The sequence below is a fragment of the Carettochelys insculpta genome, chromosome 4 (assembly GCF_033958435.1).
Source record: "Carettochelys insculpta isolate YL-2023 chromosome 4, ASM3395843v1, whole genome shotgun sequence".
In the NCBI taxonomy this organism is placed as follows: domain Eukaryota; kingdom Metazoa; phylum Chordata; order Testudines; family Carettochelyidae; genus Carettochelys; species Carettochelys insculpta.
Genome location: NC_134140.1, coordinates 109,603,428 through 109,624,985, shown reverse-complemented (window position 1 = coordinate 109,624,985; position 21,558 = coordinate 109,603,428). Strand labels below are relative to the sequence as shown.

The window sequence follows — 21,558 nt, the reverse complement described above, 5'->3', positions numbered from 1 at the left end:
CCCCTTAACTCCTGTAGAACAGTCATCCCATTGAATCTGGTGCACTGTTAACAGTCTGATTCTCCCAGAACAGTATGGAGAGCTTTCTTTTTTTTTTTTTTTTTTGGGGGGGCGGGGAATCTTTGAGACCCTGGGACTGTCTTTATTTTGCATCTTGTGCAGCATGTCAACTCTTGTAAGCAATTTAAAAAGTTAAAGAAGTTATATTTTATTTAAAAGTGTGCATAAAATAAAAATACAAATACACTTTAGTCACTTGGTTTTAAAGCTCCTTTTTTGCAATCAAGTGACTAAAACCAGCTCATTTGAAATTCTACCATTCTTTAGAATAAAGATACTGTCTATCTATGGAATTCGATCACCAATTGACTGCTTCAAACACTTTGAACTTTTCCTGCTTAGTTCACTTCATCTTTACTTCCAGTTGGCATGGATGCAACTCTTGAATGAGGATTAATGCACTTAAGTAACAAAGTTCAGACAGAATAATTGATCCAGCTTTGAAAGACTAAGCTCAATCAATTCTATTCAAACACTTTATTGACAGCCAGAATTAGTGTTAAAACTGAGATTTCCAAAGCTTCTGGCATTTATACTGCACAGGATGATAGTTTTCACACTTTTAGTATGTGCTTGGGGGAGAAGGGAGAGAATAGTGCTCATATGGAGGAGAAAAGTGGTAAGAATCTCGGTAATGCTGCAGCACAGAATTGAGCTGGAAAGAGGGAGAGCACAACAGATTGTGGAATAGGTTCAGGGATGAGTGAGCATTGCTGAATAGATTTCCTAACTTGACAATTACCTCCTCTCTCCTTTTCATCTTTCTCCTTCCAGTTTCTTTCCTACCTTCCAGCCCCTCCCCACATTTACATGAAGAAACTATGCAGAAATGCTGGTACCTAATCAACACCAGAAGACGAACACGATTAATCAGGGGGTGCTGGTGGAGATAGCACCCTACTTTAGAAACCAGTGAATGTTAAGCTGGAAATCAGCACCTCAGCAACCCCATAACCTCAAACTGTGATTTCAAACATTGCAAGTTTCAGAGAATCCACCATTTAGTCTAGTGAAAAGCACCAAATGTCTTGCATCCCATTTTGCAGAGGAAAAGGAGGAAGGACTCCTCGAATCTCTGTCAGTGTGATCTGTAGGGAAATTCTTTCCCAATTCCAAATATGAGAGTCATCAGACTTCCGCACCACTGAAACACCTGGGAAAGAATTCTCTGTAGTAACTCAGAACCTGCTCCATCTAGTGACCTGTTTCTGGCCATTAAAGATATTTGCTACTGAACGTAACCATCATTCCATTCCCACAGTAGCAACTGTTGAGTGGATGAGGGCGGTGATGGGGAGGCACCGGCCATGTGCCCCACCACTGTTCCACCTCCTTTCTGACCCTGCCCTACCTGTATCCCACCCCACCTCATTTCTGCCGCTGCACTGCCCCATGTCCCACTCCGTCCTTGCAACTGCTCTGCCCCCCTCCTTCCTCCTTTTGAAGTGCCTCCCCCGACATGCTGGAGTGACGTGGCCTGAGAGCAGTGCAAGCTCTGGGGAGGGGGAGAACTGGTCCACACTCACTGGAAGTGGCACAGCACTGAGGGTGAGTGTGGGGTGGATGCTGTGGGGAGGGCACATGTAACACCCCTGTGCTCCCCACACACATCACCCCTGCAGCCCCACCATGAACTTCACTACTCCCCTTGAAAGGCTGTCCCAGAACTTCATTCTTCTGACTGTTACAAATCTAAATTTCTGGTCTAAACGTCTTGAGGGCCTGTTCATACCCATCCGTTCTTGTTCAAACTTTGGACCTCAATTTAAAAAGGTCTTCTCACTCTCCCTGATGTGCATCTCTCTGATGAGCAGATAAAAAGAAGTCATTTGTTCTCCACCTTCATTTGGTTAAGTTAAACAGCCTTCAGACTGCGCGGGTACTCAGCACTTCACAGTCTGCTCTGAAATGTATGTTGTTTTCCCCTCATGTGTAAAACTGAAATGAGAATACTTATGAGTAAAGAGTTTTGGGGGGAGGCAATGGGATTCGTTAGGTAAGGCTGATAATTGAGTCACAAGGTCTGGGATTCTAATTCATTTAACTCCTCTGCATTCAGTTTGTTCTCCTATAACTGCATAAACATTTCTTATCCGTTCTAAAATGCCTCAAGGTTTTCAGGCAGTAAATGTCAAGCATTATTGATCATCCTGTGATGGGAGGTACAATATGTAAAAATTAGCTCCTAAAGGAATCCTTCTCTGAATATGAAAGTTGGATCCTTATACTGGTATTGTTAAAAATTAAACAAAATATAGGACTTCTCCAGTAACTGAGTACCGTTCTCAAATTTTACGGCTTCTTTAAGGAACATGACGAAGTTTGTTCTCTACTTTGCTGCAGTTTCTGGTAAAAAGAGTCTGTACTTGAAAGTTTGTCACAAGTATTTTTCTATTTTGTTTATTGAACAAATTTGTCTTTAGTTTGTTTAGACTTGCTTTTCTCTTCAATCCTAACAAATGCCAAAAGCCAGAAGCATGAGCCACGAGAACTTCTCGCTTCCAAGTGAAATCTATGTACTTCAGTTTCTGCATACATTAACAACAAATCCAGTTCTCTTTGGAGATCAACATTTTTGATCTTTCACACTAAGTCATATCTCACTGCAGTGATGTTTTTATTTCATAAACTCTGCAATAATTCTACTGAGGATGTGTGCGAACATGTGTCTAAGCAGCAGCAAGAAGATCTTACCAGCCAAGAGGTGGTGTTATCTGTCCTACACCTCCAGGAGACAAGGGATAGAAGGTAGGGATATCTGGAGCTGGAGGATGTCTTGACATGCCTGTCAGAGTATGGAGAAGTTTGGAAAATGCTGTAATTAATAATATAATACAAACTAGCATGGTTAATATCACAATAAAAACTTGTTCTATACAAGAAAGTCAAACTTCATTTTTGGTTAGTATGAACAGAAAAATACCCTTAATTCCAGTCTTTAGAATAAGTACTGTAGCTTATATTGTCTACTAGGTGTAGAATATAAAAGGAAAAGGGAAAAACAGAGACCATGAATGAAGCCACCATCAAATCTAAAAATCATATGGAGGTTCTCTGTTAATATTTCATCTCTGAGGTGTTACACTGAAGCTACTGAGAGCCCTATGCAAGTGATCTGAAAGAGCCAAACGAAACGAGGAAAATCTAGCGTTTTCAAACAGGCAGCACCAGAGCTAACAGATTAGGTAAATTGCTACTTGTACATTTTTCACAGGTTCCCTTATGAATTTACAGATTTTGGAAACTTGCTACCACAGAGGATCAGTGGTTAATTAAGAATCATATTCAGGCCTATAATGGTCACACTAGATATGATTCATCTGGCTACTGACTGTCACTCCAGCTCCAATTAAGCTCTTCATCAAGTTGATTCCTATGGGCTCCAAGGTCAATCTGTTTGCACTGGTAGTGTTTCATGGTGGAGGGGCGGGGGGGGGAGCATCCCATGAGAAGTGATCCACCAGTTCACCTTCCCCAGAATATAAAGTCCTACGTCTGTAAAAATCACCTCCAGATTAAAGCTAATCCTAGTCCCAACTGGGTCTGTGGTTTTCATGTTTTACCTAAAACTCATGCCGCAGGGAGAGACAGAATTATGGTGAGAGGCCACAGAGACCGGGGTTTATTTAAAATGTCTTTCAGAAGGAAGGGGGTTTGGAACAGCAGGCGCTGCAACATTTAGATTCGCTTATTAAATCAGTTACTTTACAATTTATATTAACTATCAGGCTCACAGATGTGGGGCAAAGGGGGCAGCTGCCCCCAGGCCCCTGTGAAACACTGCAGCAGCGCTGCTCCAGTTGTGTGCGGCTGTCAGTGGCTGGGAGGGCAGCAGCACCGTCTAGATAGCGCTGAGGGCTGACTGCCCTTGGCCCCGCCCCTTCCACTGTTTGCCCTTGAGGGGTGGAGCTAGGCTCCCCTCCCATGTTGCCCCAGGGTTCATGACACGGCAGCTCTCAGAACTGCCATTAAATGCATATATAGCAACATTCTAAAGACGAAGAACGGAACACTGGGATCTTTACTTTGAGACTTGTAATGTTGGTATTTTGACTATAAATTGATTTTTAAAATATATTTACCTGAAGAGATTTAGATGAAATCTAGGAATCTTAAAATTATAATGTTGTGGGGTGGGGGGGTGAGGATGGCAAAAATACCATTTTAATGGTTTTGCTGCTACTCTGTCAGCTTTCATATTTCAGTAGGACCTGCAATGAGCAATTCAAGACCAGAAATTGAAAGTTAATCTATGGTCAGTTCTCAGTTATCAGCTGAGGGGAAAAAAAGGTGATGACTCACAGAAGAGAACCTTCATTTGGCTTATTCCCTATAACAAACTGCCATGCCAAATTAATACAAACCTAGTGTGTCACCTCTGGCAATAGCTACTCCCCAATGCTCCCAAGGAATAGGAGACCACAGTAAATCCCACAGCCAGATGCCAAGGTCTAGCAGATCTCTGAGTAAAGGATACCCAGAATCTAGGATCTGGAGCAATTCATCTGATCAAGTTCTCAGATCAAAAAGCAACCAGCGTACAAACACCAATGGAAGCATATGGCAACATACTTTTCTTGAAGTTTATTGGGGACATTTTCCCATTCTTCATTTTATTAGGTTCTAGTGCACTGGTCGTATTTAATCGGGAGCCCGTGTTTGATTTTATTAAGGGCACAAGAGCTAATATTCCACTGTGTAGAAATGATAAGAAGTATGGCAAGGGATCACCCTGGATTTACCAAGAGATTTTGAATGATCTCAAAATCAAAAGAGTAAGCCAGCAAAAAGGGGAACACTAGGTAAAATTACATAGCATGAATATAAACAAATAACACAAATACGCAGAGGCAAAATTAGAAAGGCACAGAATGAGCTCAAACTAGCTAGAGACATAAAAGGTAACAAGAAATCATCCTACACGTATATCAGAAGTAAGAGAGAGACCAAGGACAGGGTAGGCCTATTTTTCAATGAACAAGGAAAAACAATAACAGAAAATATGGAAAGGGCAGAGGTGACTAACGGTTTCTTCGTTTTAGTTTTCACCAAGAAGGTTGATGGTAATTGGATGCCTACAATAGCGGATCCTGGAAAAAGTGAGGTAGATTCAGAGGTTAGAGTAGGAAAAGAATGAGTTAAAAGTCACGTCTTCAAGTCACTAAGGCCTGCATCCTAGAACACTCAAGAAACCGATTGAAGTGGTACCTGAACCATTAGCTATCATCTTTCAAAAGTCATGGAAGACAGGGGAGATTCCAGAAGACTGTAAAAAGGCAAATATAATGCCCATCTACAAAAAGGAAATAGGACAACCCAGAAAAGATAATGGAGCAAATGAGGAATCCATCTGTAAACAACTCGATGGTAACAAGGTGGTAAGTAACAGCCAGCATGAATTTGTAAGGAACAAAGCATATCAAACCAACCAGACAACTTTCTTTGATAGGATAACAATCCTTGGCCGTGTCCCATGAGCTGATGGGAATAAGGGGACTTCGAAGTAGGCAGGGCCCTTTCGAAAAGGAGCCCTGTCAGGACGAGACGCGCGGCGGCAAGGCGCATCAATTTCGAAGTGCCGCGGCCGCCTACATGCTAATGAAGCACTGAATATGCATTTCAGCGCTTCATTAGTAAACTTCGAAATGGCCATTTGCGTGGCCATTTCGAAGTTTGGGGCTAGTGTAGACGTAGCCCTTGTGAATAAGAGGGAAGTGACAGATGTGGTATACCTAGACTTTTGTAAAATATCTGATACAGTCTCACATGACCTTCTTATAAATAAACTAGAGAAATACAACCTAGACTGGGCTACTATAAGGTGTGTGCATGACTTGTTGGATAACCATTCCTAGAGAGTAGCTATCAATGGTTCACAGTCATGCTGGAAGGACATAAGTGTAGTTACACAGAGACCAGTTTGGGGACCAGTTCTGTTCAGTATCTTCAGGCTGAGTAATTTGATTGGAAGTCCCAGAGACGTTAATATATTGATCTCTGGACACAAATACAGAAAATAAAGACGCGAAGATGACATAGCAAGCACTATGTTGTGGGAGTTGGAGCAGTGCCCTGGTCTATAATTCCTTACCACAGTACTTAAGTTCTGAATATCTCACTAGCCAGACTTTTAGGAGTGAAAAAGAAATCATATGGACATGTGATTGGTTCTTCACTATTACCCATGATATTTCTGGCACAGGAAACACAATGAGCACAAAATAGTTTAGAAAACCTCCCTCAGATGGACAATACTGACAAGTACTCAACAGTTCGCTGAGAGATGGGCTTACACCAGGATCCCAATCCAGACAAACCAGAATTCAATGGACTGCCACAATCTATCTGCACAGCTTGTGAGTTCTCCATGCATATACAAAAGTACTGAAACCAAGGAATGCAACAGCTTCGGATTTCAGCCTATATATTATGCACATAGCTAGTACATGTAAGACCTCCTTTCTTCCACTATGCAAGCTGAGCCAGCAGCCACCCATCCCTCCACAAGGCTAAGTCTGCTGCCTTTGTTTCCCCAGTAGAGAGAGTGACCATCACGGGCCTAAGGAAAAGAGCCTGAGAAGGCCCTGTATGGACGTCCATGAGCTTTGCTCTGTCTTCTCCAGGCAGCACTGGCTGACCTAACCTCCGAGAGAATCAAAAGATTTTTTTACAGCCTCCTAGCTACTTGTTTTCATGAGGCATACCATCAGTTATATCTATGCCTCTGTTGTTCCATGTGCGGGGCTACTCTGACTCCTAAATTTCTGTTCTTCCTTTCCTTATCTCCAAATGCCATGCTATGATCTTTTGCCCTGGGTCATTCTCCACTCTCCCTAGCCTCACCTGGTTCATCATTGTCCCCTTAGGTCTGACTTCTACCTATCTCACTTGTTCCTTCCTTGTCCTTGCCCTTCCCCTTCCCATATTACACCATGCTCCCTTCCTTGGGGATCTCATTAGGAGCTTATTTCCTTCCTCTCAAATCCATTGTTCTCTCCATCATGTTCTGTGCATCTTCAGGACCTTTCTGAGCCCCAGTTAATGTTCTTCCATATCAAATTTTAGGTTCAGTTGGATGGTTCTAATCAAAACACCACCACCACACCTGAGCCTATATTCAATCAATGTTTGCGGATGTCAAGTCTTCCAGTGAAGCTCCACAAATTGTATTCAGCAACACTGGGTTTGTGTGTTGCAGGATGAAGTTGCCCAGCCAACTGAAAAATCTGTTCAACAGGAGCTACACCCAGGCAATAAACTGAAAGAAAAACTACTTACGTACACAGAGGAAATAGCTGACATCTAAAGACGCACACCTCTAAAACTCAGGCTTACTGCAAGATTAGAAATCTTACACACTGACACTACGTACCTAAGATTCTGCTCTGCTTACACTGCCTCAAACTGTGTGCTTTGAAAACTACGTATCTGTTTTACAGACCACTACTCAATTAAGATAAAGTGACAACAATGAGAGAAAGGGAACGCAGAACCTTCCTCCTGCACAGCACTACTGTTTGGAACATGGCGAAATATGGGAAGGAAGTAAGGACATGAAATACCAAGCTGCCAAAACACAAAACAATATTTTAAATACTTAATTCAACTCTCCTTCCTGAGTCTCAAATCACTGAGATTTCATGTTATGTCTCTGTGCTGCGATACTCGGAGGCAACAGGGGGCGCCAAAAATTGATTTTTTTTAATGGTTTTAAAATATTTTGATGAGCAAAATAAGGCAAAGTGGTAAAAACGTGTGCTATCCTCCAACTTTAAACTGCTGGTTAAGATATTTATACTACACAAGAATGGCTATTCCATACCAACATAATACATGTCTATTTAGCACATTTATTTTCCTCTGAAGCTTACGAGACCCTCAAAACCAGAATTTATAATAGATATGCTGATATGCTTCAGGGTAGTGGAACTCCAAAACCAGCACTCACAGTTGTCTCTTGTGGTTTCCTTTAGCTGTTAGAAGTTGCCTCACCTTGTTTTGAGTTGACATCTGAGGGGATGTGTGAAGGGTGTGACCCTGGAGAAAAGTGCTCGTCGCTGTAAGTGATAAGTGGAGTAAGAGGATGAACAGCATGTGAAGGCTGCACCACTGGCACCTTATTTGACTGCAAGAGAGTAGGGAAAAAAAAAGAAGCATTAGTATAATAATTCCCAATTCTTCTGTACTTTATTGTGGGCAGGGGAGGGTGAGAAGGGGAGGAGCACTCATGGTAACTAGTATTTAAAAGATTCATATTTGTATTACTAACCATATTTAACCTCCTGAAGACACAAACAAGGAACCTTGCCTGTGGGGGCAGCGTTCCTTTGAAGGGGAAGGAGGCATGACAGTCAGGCTTGTAATGGTAGCCTGCCAACTGTTGGGGTGGACTAGAAAGACAGGGTGTTTAACCCACAGCCAGGAAGTGGCTCAGGTTGGGTAGATATACAGTAGCAGCTGCTTTTGGGACACCTAGTGGAGTGGGGTTATAGGGAGAAGCAAAAGGAGGAGCTGGCTAGCAGGAGGGCAGGCAGAGGTCAAGCTCTCCACATAGTACCAGAATAGGATTAACTACACAGCAGAAATGAAATTATGGGGAAGCACTAAGGGTTTAGTTCACCGCCACTAACTGCAGTTTGCGTTTTTTTGGCCTTGAACAGCGAAGCCAGTCTGATCAGTGTCATTTTTGTTTGAAGTCACAGGCTGGTTCTTATGCATCAATACAGTGCTATATTGCTGAAAATATCCAGCGCAGCTGGCGCTATTGTTAAGATTACTTCTTTCTGCCCCCTCTCCCACCCCCCCCCAAAAAAAAAGTAATCGCATTTTAAACAAATCCAACAGTTCTTAGCACACAGAACAATCCACTATAAAGGGCATTATTTAAGCTGTAAAGAATTGTCTGTACTCCGACAGCTACCCCGTCCCATTCCCCTGCCTCCCCACAAGCCAATTCCATGGCTGGGGCTGCTGAGGTGCCGGTACTCAGTACCGGCAAGTACTGGCACAAAAAAAGCACTGCATATGAACAAAGCACACCCACACCCACTGACCTCTCCTGCTTAGAAACCTAGTACATACCAATCTAGAGAACAGAAAAGTGCTAAAAATACCTGAGAAAAACCAGTCTTGTTCTATTGTGCTCCCACCTGGGTGCTGAAAAAGGTATGGATTGAAACATACATTTGTATTTAATATTTTCTACAAAACAGACACAGCCATTAAAACCAAAAGTGATTGATACATTGAAGAGGGACCTGGAACTAAAGAAGTATCACCAGCAGTAATTCTCACAGTCCAACGCATTATCCCCAGCTCCTATCAACGGAACTAGAAAACCCAACCATGTCATTTGCATGATGCCTGTTTTTCTGTATTTTAATCACTCCTCGTTTTTCACAGCAGGCCTATACTGTAGTAATCCCAGCATGTAACAGATAATATTATTCACCATTTCTACCCCGTCATTCTGCGTGATGCCCCCCAGCAAAAGCAACTATGCCACAAACAGAGGTTTTTAATTAAAAATAAAGAAAGTAGACAAAAATGTTCTCAAAGCCTAACAGGGACCCAGATTGCCAAATATTTGGATTTAAGAGGTGAAAAAATGGTAAGAGCCCATTGAAATGAATTTCATTTGAATCCCAATATGCAACTCCTGTCATAATAGTAGATCTTAGGACTATATATCATGAATTTCCTTCTCACGTCTAAAACTAGAAGCATTAAGAGGATGGCTAATTTAAAAAAAAAATTATAAAAGTGCACGGAGGAGAGTGGCTGGGAGCCAGTACAGTATTTTTCTGCTTTCCTTGTTTTCAGAGCACCACCTTAAGGAACTTGCATTAGCAGGCAGTATCTTCTTAATGTCTGACCTATCCCTCCAGTCATATAGCTCAGAATCTAGTGCCATGATATTTTGCTAAATTATGCTATCCTTGCTCTCCTCTTAATTTTACGGTTTTCAACACAGATTTGCTTTCCTGTAGGAAGGAGATAAGAACCTGAGGGTTTTAATTTAAGCTTTGGCCTTGTCTTATATTTTGCAAGAGGGAGAGAGGAAGCAGCAATAGTAGGTGTTTTAAAGCCAACAAGCAATAGGTCCATTTTTATGACCAAATAATAGAAACAATGTGAATTTTCAATACTACGTGCGAGTTCCATTCTATAGGCGATAGCTGAGACGGCTGTTCCTCACTCCTTTTGGTAAAAATTAATTAAAACAGGTACCAGCAAATTTCAGATGGTTTACAAATCACCTCTCAATCTTTAGCTGCAAGATCTGTGTTCTCCAATCAGTTATTTTAGCTATAATAATCAGTGTACCGTGGGTGGTAGGTGTGTTTAGGTCACACACATCATCACCCGGTATCGATCAAGTGTGGTAACTAACCTTTTGTACCATGTTGAGTTTAATTAGTCTGCATGTTTTATGGCAGCTGGGTTCCTCAAGAATGAGTTTTAGATACTATCTACTTATGCCCGCGGTGTCCAATACACATCCTACTCGCCACATGTGGTGAACTGGACACCATGGTGTGGTGAAATGTGGCTCCTCAGAGTCACACACATGAAGCGCCCTCCGCCCACTCACCCCACCACTTGGTGGGACAAGCACATGGTGTAGCGGTGGCTGCTCCTGCAGCTCTGGACTGGAGCTGTGTGGCCCTGGCAGCTGTGGCCTAGCACGGCCTGAGTCACCAGCCGTTTGGCTAGGGGCAGGGGCGATGATCCTTGAACTTCTATTGGACATCTCTGATTTATGCTTTTAGTTAGTTCTTCCTTCTATCCTCCATCTAGATCTTTAGTATACTGGTGACTTATGTGAACATCTTACTTAACATACCACAGACAGAAGGTTGTCCCGTCGGCATACCAGCTAACGTGGTGCTTTTAAGTGTTGAGAGCAGGTAGAGCATTTTGTTTACCTAGCACCCTCTCTGGAGCAGTGACCCCTCTGCTCTGGCTGGATCATGGACGTTGCTAGAACAGAGTACTCCAGAATCAGAACTCTGGCAGCGAGTAGACCTGCTGCTGGGCCACTGGTGACTGGGAGACAGGCTGGGGTTGGGATCAGGAGCAGAGCAGAAGGCGGGCCAAACCAGTGATCGGATCCGGCAATGGAGCTGTGCCAGGAGCATAGAGCCCAGAAGGGAGACCAGCCTGATCTGCTAACGGACCCTGGGAGAACCCAGAGTCCTACAGTAAAAGGGTCAGAATTGACCTCCTCTTATCTGGCAAACTCTCTCATCTGGGACCAGTCAGGTCTGATGGCTCCAGATCATGAAGGTCCAACCTGTAGTAGTTTCTGAAGGAATGGTGGCATCAGACCACTTCCTACTGAACAGCTGTCTATGCCAACAACCCCTTAGCTGGCATATATGGCAATGGCCCCAAGAACTGAACGATCCCTCTCTTTCTGAGAGACTTGACCTTGCATATGATGGACCAGACATACTGGTTACGGGATGGTGGGGAAGTCATCTTAATTACTATTGCTTGTGCCATTACTGTCCTAAAAAACAGGGAAATTCTCTTTAGGCCTCTCAGTCCAGCTCTCTAATGAACAGAAAATGAGACCCAATGGATATTCTTGGAAGTCTAACGTTCCCAGAGGTACCAGGTCAAAACGTGATCATAATTTGCTGATCCAAGCACAGATTCTCTTTCAAGTCACTGTTTCCCACATGTTGCATTTCTGGTAGTGGCCGTGCATGAGACCATCTAGAGTCAGATTAATTTACTGGAAAGTAGCAAAGACGAACCCTATTCTACCTATCTTTAGGTTCCATTTCAAAGCTGGAGCATGGAATCAAACCCTGCATGGCAAGTTTCATATTTAGTTTCCATTTTGACTTTTAAGAGCATTTTATCCATATTATTCTGATGATCACTGAGGAATGCTCACATCCCCAAGCTCGTTCGGGGAAAGGGATTACATCTGGGCTTGACTTTCATGAAAAGCCTTTTGCAAGTCTGGCACTAAGGAAAAAGTGACAATGCGCTTTACTCACTCATTTCCCTCAATCTTAAGGCCCATCCCTGAGTCCTCTGGGACATGGCCCTTATGGCTGAAAATCTACTCAGAAGGGAGGGGAGGAAAGCAGTGCACATCACTCAAAACCTTCATTCTGCTGAAGAAGACAGAGTCTTCTGCCCCTGCTGATGTAATGGACTGGGCCACGCAGTCAAACAGACCTTGGCTAAATGGGGAGAAAAGATTCAGAACAACATGTACGAGTGTACGCTGATATAGTTATGCCACTACTACCCCCCACATAGATGCTTTCACCAGGATAGGAAAGGGCCTTTTTCAGTTCTGTGTATTTTGCTTGGGATTGGGACATGTCTACACTGTATATTGCGGTAGATTCTTTGGGTATCCCTTGATATGAGTGGGTTCACTGGTGACTTCTGAAGAGGCCAATTCTTGCCCTGCAGATGTTCCCCAAAAGGGTTCTTATGGAGCTCTGATCAATGTCAGAGTTGCCTCCCCTCTGCTGAAATTCCTGAGGGAGGACAACAATAGGTACGGGTTTCTAAGGAGAGGGAAGTGGAGTCAACCAAGCACAGCTTACCCATACACAGAGAGGGTATTTGAAAATTTATTGCAAATATCAGTTATCTTTCATGCCATTTTCTCATTATACGCTGCCCCCCTGCCCCCCACATAACCAATCTAACAGAAGAATACTAGATAAGTTGTTGCCAAGTCAAGCAGGGTTTGCATCGTGTAGTGTTATCACTTAGTTTTGTGGTTAACTGCAATTAATCCTGCTCACATTTTTCACCTAGAAGCTCTCTTTTTCCCAAGTGGGTTTTATTCATGTATCATGTGATGAGACACAGTTAGAGGGAGGGGAATAGAAAGGGGAAACACAGATTCTTTTAAAAGGCTATACAAAAGAGATGACTAGCTAAAACGTGTTGAGTAATGGCACTTTCTAGTCCAGAGCCAATGATAACAGGATGTTGGACTGGTGAGCATCAGAAGCTGTGGTCACAATCTAGGTCATGCAGAGTAGGAGAGGAAAAAAAAAACAAAAACCAAATAATTTGTTTTTCTTTTCTTATACAGCTTGATAAAGGAAACCAATCTCCATTCATTTTAAAGCTTGGTTTCCTGTATCAGTCTGCACTAGAGACTGTGCACATCAGTCTTTCCCCATTATTCTATAATGTAATATATATTTTACTGCAAAAGAGCAATTCAAAGAGATCTGAACTTAGAGCCTCTCACAGTTTCAGTCAGGAACAGTGTAAGCTCCATGAAATACGAACAATAGGCGTTCCATGTTTTGTACATCCTTCAGTATGCATTCACTGACTATTCTTAAAAAAAAAACCCTCTGCCACTACACGCAAGTTTTGAGGTTTACATTTTATATTGGTGTGATATTTATGTTTTTAAATTATTTCGGATGAAAGATATATTGTACAAACTTAAGACTGTACTCCCTTAAATCATTTGATGAGTCCCACTGAAGATAATGGAACTATTTGCATGACTATGGACCACCTTTTCTGGTAAACTAGCAGGACTGTTCCTATAAAAGATTTTGCATTTGAAATGCTATGTTCGGATACAATGCAGGCTGAACCTCTCTAATCTGGCACTTTCGTATCTGGCAACATCTGTAATCTGGTATGATTTTAACTAGCCAGATATCCACTGTCCATGAGTATTGTCAAGTCTCCCATGGTCCCATAAAGTTTGTTCAGAACGACCAGCCCTGGTTCTCACTGTTCTGTGCTTTTGTTAGTTGTAATTTACCCCTGTCTTCTAAGAACCCAGTAAGCACTGGAAGTGTTGGTAAAGCTGCTAGACAATATTGACCTCCTGTGGTTTGACAAATTCTCTCATTCAGCACTGGTCGGGTCCCGAGGGTGCTAGACTAGAGAGGTTCTACCTGTGCCAAAAAGGATGCAGTTCTTCTCAAAAAATTGTCTTTTAATAGAGAGTCATACATATATTGAAGTGGCTCCTCACACAACTCGCACACTTAATATAAACAGACTGAAGCCTATATATTTGGGGAAAAGCAAATAGCTAAGCATGTTGATGTCTGTTTATACAAATACCCATTTCATCACAGTACTGGAAAAATCCGGTTGAACTTAAATTTTTTATGGAATTTGAAGGAAGTTTATTAGCCCCAATTTTTTGTATGTTAATGAGTACCAAAAAACTTACATGCCTGGAATCAGTCCAGATTTACTGAAAAAACAATTCCTACCGACTGGTGTTTAAAAGAATGTTACAGGACCCATACATAACGTCATCTTTGTGCACAACGTGGAGGCTACCCTCCCATATGATGACTCATAATAAAGTCTCAAAGAGGCAAAGATTCACAGATTTGCAAACCTAAAAACCTGTTTTATGCTTTAAACTGCCTTGTCATGGGAATGTCATACCAGATTAACTGCAGGTTAACTACAAAGGAACAGTGAAACCCATTAACCTGTGTGTGCGCCAGTCATGCCCTCCCTAATCAGGCTCAAGAGGACAATCGCATCTGAACAGCTAAAAATTATCCTTGCTCTTTTAGGCTGAAAAGAGTCATGTCACTGGCCCCATCTCTGTTGTTACAGAACAGATAATCTAACACCAGTAGAGCATGGTGCTGGCACACACTGTCTCAGGCACACAGTGTGATTTTTAAGAATGTCATTTGGGAATAGTCATGTATGACTAATAACTGGAATTTACTGAACCCTTTCTGGGCCACTTCCATGCTTCATAGAAGTTTTACCATTACCTGTGACTGCACAGGATGATATACATTATTTGTTACTAGCACACTGCTAATAGAATACCAGATACTTTATAAGCAGGTAAGATACAGTCCCGGCTTCAGAGAGCTTGCAATCTAGACCAAGTGGTCACAGCAGAGCTAGCTGGCCTGACAAATAAAGAAGAAAAAAAAAACATTTAGCTTTAAGTGCATCTGCTGAACTCCTTTCACATCCTGGGACATCTCCTGGACATTTGGAGGCTGCTGGTAAAGTTATTAGTCACCTTTAAGATTGAATATTGCCCTAATGTAATTCAAAGTATTACAATCGCATCTACTAATTTCACAAGTGAAAAAAAAAGCAAATTTAATATAAATAAATAATAAATACAGGCACAAAAGAAGCCAGAATGCAAGCTCAAAAATTATGAAATTATGAGCAAAAGCAGAAAATCTTTTAAAGAGATAACACAACAGCAAACAGGCTTCCTGGCTAATGGCTTTTTCTTTCAGAGACTCCTGGGGGGTTATCTGTGCAAGACATTTTAAGAAATCTAGTGTAGTGACATTACCAAGCACTCCAATGTATACACGACTTTAGGAAAATATATTCTACGTGAGATTTGCAAAAAGAAACTAAGCAGTTTTTAAGAGAGACTAATGATTTAAGGCGTAAACACAATGAGAAGTCCTGACTAAGCTGACTAAGTTCTGATGAAACAGGTCTTTGCCCATGAAAGCTTAGGCTCCAGAAAAAAATCTGTTAGTCTATAAGGTGATATAGGACTTCTCATTGTTTTTGCAGATACGTGCTAACACGGCTCCCTCTCTGATTTTAGGTGCCTTATTTCTTAGGTGCCCAAATTGAGCCATTGTAGAGGAATCTGATTTTCAAGCAGCGAATGCCCAGGACTTTCTGAAGAAAGCATTTAAAAGTGTTTCAAGGTGGGCACCAAATAATTGGGATATCCAAAAGCAGTCAATTTTGAAAAAAAAAAATCAGACATAATTTTAACTTTCTTTATATATCTATATATCTCTTTGGATGAGCACTCCAACACCATTCAAGCATACATTCAAATCAATTAATCTGAGAAGACTGAAGATAACTATGCCATATATTAGATTCAATTTAAACCCTAAGTTTTCACTCTATTTTTAAAGGTCTGCGAAGAAAAAATGATTAATTGAAGCTTCTTTGAGAGCCAGCAGCTGTAAGATATCCTATGTGCAACAAGTGTGCAAAACTATAAAAAGCCCAAGACTGAGCCACAAAAATGTCTCTTGGTTAACACTAGCAATGAGTCAAGCTGTGTCCGAAAGTTGCACTGAGCTGCATGGAAACATTTGTTCCACCGGGTGCTGAGAGAGAGATATTAAATTAATAATATTCCAAAGGGCTCTCGTATCCATGATAATGAGGAGTTAAAAATGTGACAAAAGAGTTTAAGATTCAATATGTGATGCAAACACCGTGATCAAGAAGTGGAGAGTACTGTGGTAGTAAGTGGAGTGACGCCCCTACAGAAGATGAGTAAACTTCAGGCTGTTGTTCCCATTCATTTCAATGGTATTTACGGCAGGTGTTAAATGTATACATACAAACAGAAAGTAGTAGGACTGAGTCAAATCAAGTTACTAGATTACCTTTATCAGAGAGGTAGCCATGTTAGTCTCTATCTTCAAGAACAACAACGAGTCCTGGGGCACCTTATAGATTAACAGATATTTTGGAGCATGAGCTTTTGTGGGCAAAGATCTGCTTCATCAGATGCATGAGATTACCTCTGTTGTTGTGGGCAGTACCTAAACAACTAAGCAGGGTCTATGCTACCAAGTTTTTTCTACAGAAGTCTCTGACCGAGTTTCGCCAACAGAACATGTCCACACCTAATAGGGGCTTCCCCTGCTGACACAGTCTGTTGATGGAGAGCCACCAGACTGACCAGTCCTCTATTGACAGAGCAGCCAACTAGAAGCTCTGCAAAGTGGCAGCCCAGTGAACCAGAAGCCCTCTCTGTTGACAGAGGGCTGCCCGAATCATCTACAGTATTCTTCTGTTGACAGAATTTGTCTACAGCGGTGCTATGTCTCAAAATTTCAAGACATAACTCTGCTGGGAAAAAAGTTGCGTTCTGTTGACAGATTCTAGACAGAACACATTTGTAGTGTGGACGTTCCTTAGTTTTGTTGACAGAATGCCTCTTCTGTCGACAAAACTTTGTAGTGGAGACCCACCTCTAGAATTTTATTGTTTTTGCACACGTGCACACACACACACTTGCAACCTATAGGGACTTTAATCCCAATCTTTGTCTGAAACCATTCCAAAGAATCCTCAAAGCCCTTCATCTGACATGATGCAGGCTGACCTGCTCCATGACCTGATCTCAGCTACACAAGTTTCTGAAGTGCAACCAATTGTAATTACTCTGACTAGTTCCCTGCCTCCAGGCTAAAATAGCTCTAAACCTCAGCCGCTGGATGGATGCAGAGGCATCAGGCAAATGTAACAAGTCTCAACGAATTAGAAGTATAAAAATGATTTAGGAGTACAAGACAGCCTGCCTATGTTACTTTAGAAACCACTATTAAAATACTATCTGCACTCTATTTGTTCCATGCTGCTATTAAGAGAGATGAAGATACTGTTATTTAATACAAACATATGAACTTGCTACAGTGACAGAACATAGTGGTACACCTGTTCTGTTGCCTGCCCTCCGACCCTGTTGCACTGGAACCTTTCAGACCATGCTGCTTTTCACAGCAACTATACACTACTTCATACATCATCTGTTTTCTCTTTTTCCCCCCAAGCAAAGCATGTTATGCAATCTAAGTTATTATTACAGCTGAAACAATAGCCAGTGAAATACTAGTACTATGTTACATGATTTTTGTGAGTGTAATGGGGTGCAGACAGAGGTGCAAAAGGACCTGGAAATCTATTAATTAGATCCCTCACCAAAATTTTTAACGAATTAATCAATGAGAAGTGCCATGACTTGCTAGCAAATTCATGTTCAGTACCATTTTCAGGGGGAAAAAAACATGAATTTTTCCCGGCAACAGAGGTGCTTTTTTTTTTTTTAAAGACAATATTTAACACTAAGGAAGAAGTTTAACTAACAAATATTTTTATTATTTAAAAATATTTTAAAATTTTTATCCTGAGTGCATTGATAACCTAGGAAGTGTTTAACTTTCCAGAGACAGAAGCAAAGATACTGTAGGAGGGGATTGCCCACCTGAGAGATATGGAGGAGGGGGAGAAGATATCTGTCACTCTGTAGGCAATTCCAAGAGCAAATGTTGTGTTCTTCTGACATATTTGAGATTAAACATATTTTTGGCAAGGGGGATTTAGCAGACCAAGACAGGGGCAACTCCAAAGGCAAGGGAAATCCCCATCTCCCCATCAAACACTGATTGAATTGTAAGGGATTAGCAAACTCTTAGGTTTATGCATATGAAGACTGGTTTCTTTGTTTCAATAAATGTAAGAAGCAAGGAGTCTAAACCTTCGGGGGGGTTAGGCTCCCATTGCCATAAAAGGTTTTACAGCCAGAAACAAGACTTTAACAGGTGGGTGAAATGAACAAATGGGCTGTGTGGCCGGTGGAGAGGACTCAGGTAACAAGAATAGCATGTTTTAGCATAAACTAGCTACATGTAAAAACAAAAAACAGTCAAGTAGCACTTTAAAGACTAGCAAAATAGTTTATTAGGTGAGCTTTCGTGGGACAGACCCACTTCTTCAGACCATAGCCAGACCAGAACAAACTCCATATTTAAGACACAGAGAACCAAAAACAGTAAGCAAGGAGGACAAATCAGAAAAAGATAATCAAGGTGAGCAAATCAGAGAGTGGAGAGGTTGTGGGGGAAGATCAAGAATTAGACTGAGCCAAGTATACTGGTCTGGCTATAGTCTGAAGAAGCGGGTCTGTCCCACGAAAGCTCACCTAATAAACTATTTTGCTAGTCTTTAAAGTGCTACTTGACTGCTTTTTGTTTTGATAGTGTATAGACTAGCACGGCTCCCTCTCTGTTACTAGCTACATGTAAGTATAACAGACTGATCAGTAGCACAGAACTGTAATTGTAACTCATCACATTCTGGCAGGTATTAAACAGTAGCTTTTTGAGGATAACCTGGAAGAGGCATAGCAAGCTTGAGATATCTAAAGTTCAAGTTATTTTTCCTCCTCCCACCTAAAAAACCATTTACCGACAGTGGTAATTTTTTTTATGGAATGAACACTAAGTATCCTCCTCTAGGTGCCAGCAGAATAAGGACCCTTCGGCTCACATACAGAGATTATTTTGAAGAGACCCAGTAGAAATTAGTGATATACTCAAAAAGTATGGACAGTCTCTGAATTACTGCATTGGTTTTTGATCCACCTGACCCTAAGTAAGAGGCAGCAAAAATGAAGAGGACCACACAAGGGCAACAAAGATGATTAGTAACACAGCAAGAACTAATGTAAAGGGCAGCCACAAGAAATTAAGTTACGATATCCAGTAAAGGAAGAGTCTCCTGGAGCCCCTGGCAGGTATTGAAAACTGTGGAAGTCATTGTAAAAACTGACCAGAACCTCTTTTTGTTTTGCTTTATAACTAGACCCCTACTGAATTCAAAACCATGAAAAATGTATCAGACTGTGAAAGCTGGTCTACCGCTGTGAAATCTGGCCTTCTGTGTGCTTTTACCCTGTTTACCAGATTTCAGAAGGGCACCAGTGTTTCTTCAATTGGGAGGGGGTCCTGCCCAAAAAAGGGAGTTGTAGGGAGACCAAAGGTTATTTTAGGTGGTTGCGGTACTGCCATAGTTATTTCTGCACTGCCTTCAGAGCTGGGAGGCTGATGGCCATCCACCCAGCGCTGAAGACAGCCGCCCACCAGCAGCAGCACAGAAGTAAGGACGGCAATACCCTATTATGTCATCCTTACTTCTGCACTTCTATTGGCAGTAGCTCTGCCTTCAGAGCTGGGCTCCTGGCTGGCACCCCTAGCTCTGCCAGTAGCACCACCGCCAGGAGCAGCACAGAAGTAAGGGTATCAGTAAACTCCCTTACAATAAACTTGAACCCCTCCCTTGAACCACACACACACTTTTTAGGACTGAACCCCTATATAATTACATCACTATGAAAATTCAGATTTAAACCACCAAAATCATAAATTTACCATTTTTAAAATCCTCTCACTGTAAAATTGACCAAAAATGGAGCATAAACTTGGTAGGGACCTATTTATAAAATGACAAAAAGCCACTTAATGTACGTGTAGAACTAAAGGCATAACTAGAAAGGAAAATGTTTGTGTTTCCGTGTATTTGCTACTACAGGAGAGGAGAGTCAAATACTGCAGTCACTCTGAAATAAGGGGTTGGTTAGTTTTATGACAACTGATAGTAATCAGATCTCATGCTTTAGGGGCTAAACTGATCACCTGTAGATGTCAGAAAGGAATTCCTTCCTTCTCCACCCCCTTGCAGGCAGCTAGGTAAGTTTAGGGGGTGGGGGGGAAGGAGGTGATGTCCTCTGAATTAAGAATTCATTATAAAGGCAGGTACAACTTGGACAAATGAAGTGGTCTGAAATGGTATTATAGCAAATCCTATATTCTTATGCAGAGGAAGTTGTGAGGGTGTTGTAATTCTCTTCATGCAAAAGAGCTAACAGCTCATTTTGTAAATTAAGTGCTGCACGTTCAATATTACTCTCTGTTTGGAGCTTTATGCAAGACAGGATAGGAGCTGCAATGGGATGGGAAACCAAGAGAAACAAGTCGGGGGGGGGCGGGGGCTGGGGAGACCAAACTTCAGAGCCAGAGCCAAAGCCAGAGCAATCCGGGCAGGGAAACATGCTAAAAATCTCTACCTTGCTGCAGAAAACTGTGTTGCTAGGAAGCACAAGAAAGCAGCTGGTAATTAATTTAAAGGAGCTTGTTCTGTCTTCTAGCTGTCCTCCAGCTCCTGAGCAGCTCCGTAGCAGCTGGCCATAGTTGCAACACATGGGACGACAAGCTGGGGCAGCAGCAAGAGCCAAACAGATGCTTTTACCAGTCATCCAATGCACTAAGGGGGCACACAAGAAAGACAGACAGAAATGCTGGGGGCAGGGGGAATACATGTGAATAAAGAGGCTGGGAAAGACCCCCTCCCCCGCCAGAATAATGGGTGTGAGGGGAAGTTAGGGTGGCAAGAAAGGCAGGCTGTGGGACAGTTTGGAGGGAAAAATCCTACGCCTGTATTTTGGAACAATCAGTGTGTACATTTCAAAGCTGGAAGGGACCAGTAAAATCATTTAGTCTCAATTCCAGTATAACGCAGGCTACAACCCATAACTTCTCTTGGAGCTATATCACATATTTCAGAAAGAGAACCTATCCCATCTTTATTTTAAAAGACTTCAAGTTTGAAGACTCCACCATGTTGCAAACTAAACTGTTCAAACGGTTAATTGCCTCCACAGTTAAATAGAGTGCACCTTATTACTAGTCTGAATATGTCTCGCTTCAGTTATCAAGCACTGGATCTTGTTATGTGTTTTGCTGCTAAAAATTACTGTATCACAGAGAGGGTAAGCCCAGCAGAGCCAGTTGAAAAAGGATGAGAAACCACTGGGTGTGCACACAGAGTGACATGAGGTGGGTTAGATAAGAAGCTTTGAACTGGCTTGCTGTTGGTATGCTTCACGGTTAGGTATATTTAAAGTCAGGCTGAATGGAGTTTGTAACGCCTTGGCCA

At 41.9% G+C, this 21,558-nt stretch overlaps 1 protein-coding gene across 6 annotated transcripts in view; it reads right to left on the bottom strand.

Moving 5' to 3' along the window:
- Positions 1–21,558, bottom strand: part of LEF1 (lymphoid enhancer binding factor 1) — a 109,546-nt gene that overhangs the window by 40,159 nt on the left and 47,829 nt on the right. For all 6 annotated transcript variants that reach the window (XM_074991978.1, XM_074991980.1, XM_074991977.1 and 3 more), the window contains 2 exons: positions 8,053–8,185; positions 2,755–2,845 (listed from right to left, as the gene is read on the bottom strand). In XM_074991978.1, the coding sequence (XP_074848079.1) occupies positions 2,755–2,845; positions 8,053–8,185 (224 nt within the window). The remainder of the gene's footprint in view (positions 1–2,754; positions 2,846–8,052; positions 8,186–21,558) is intronic.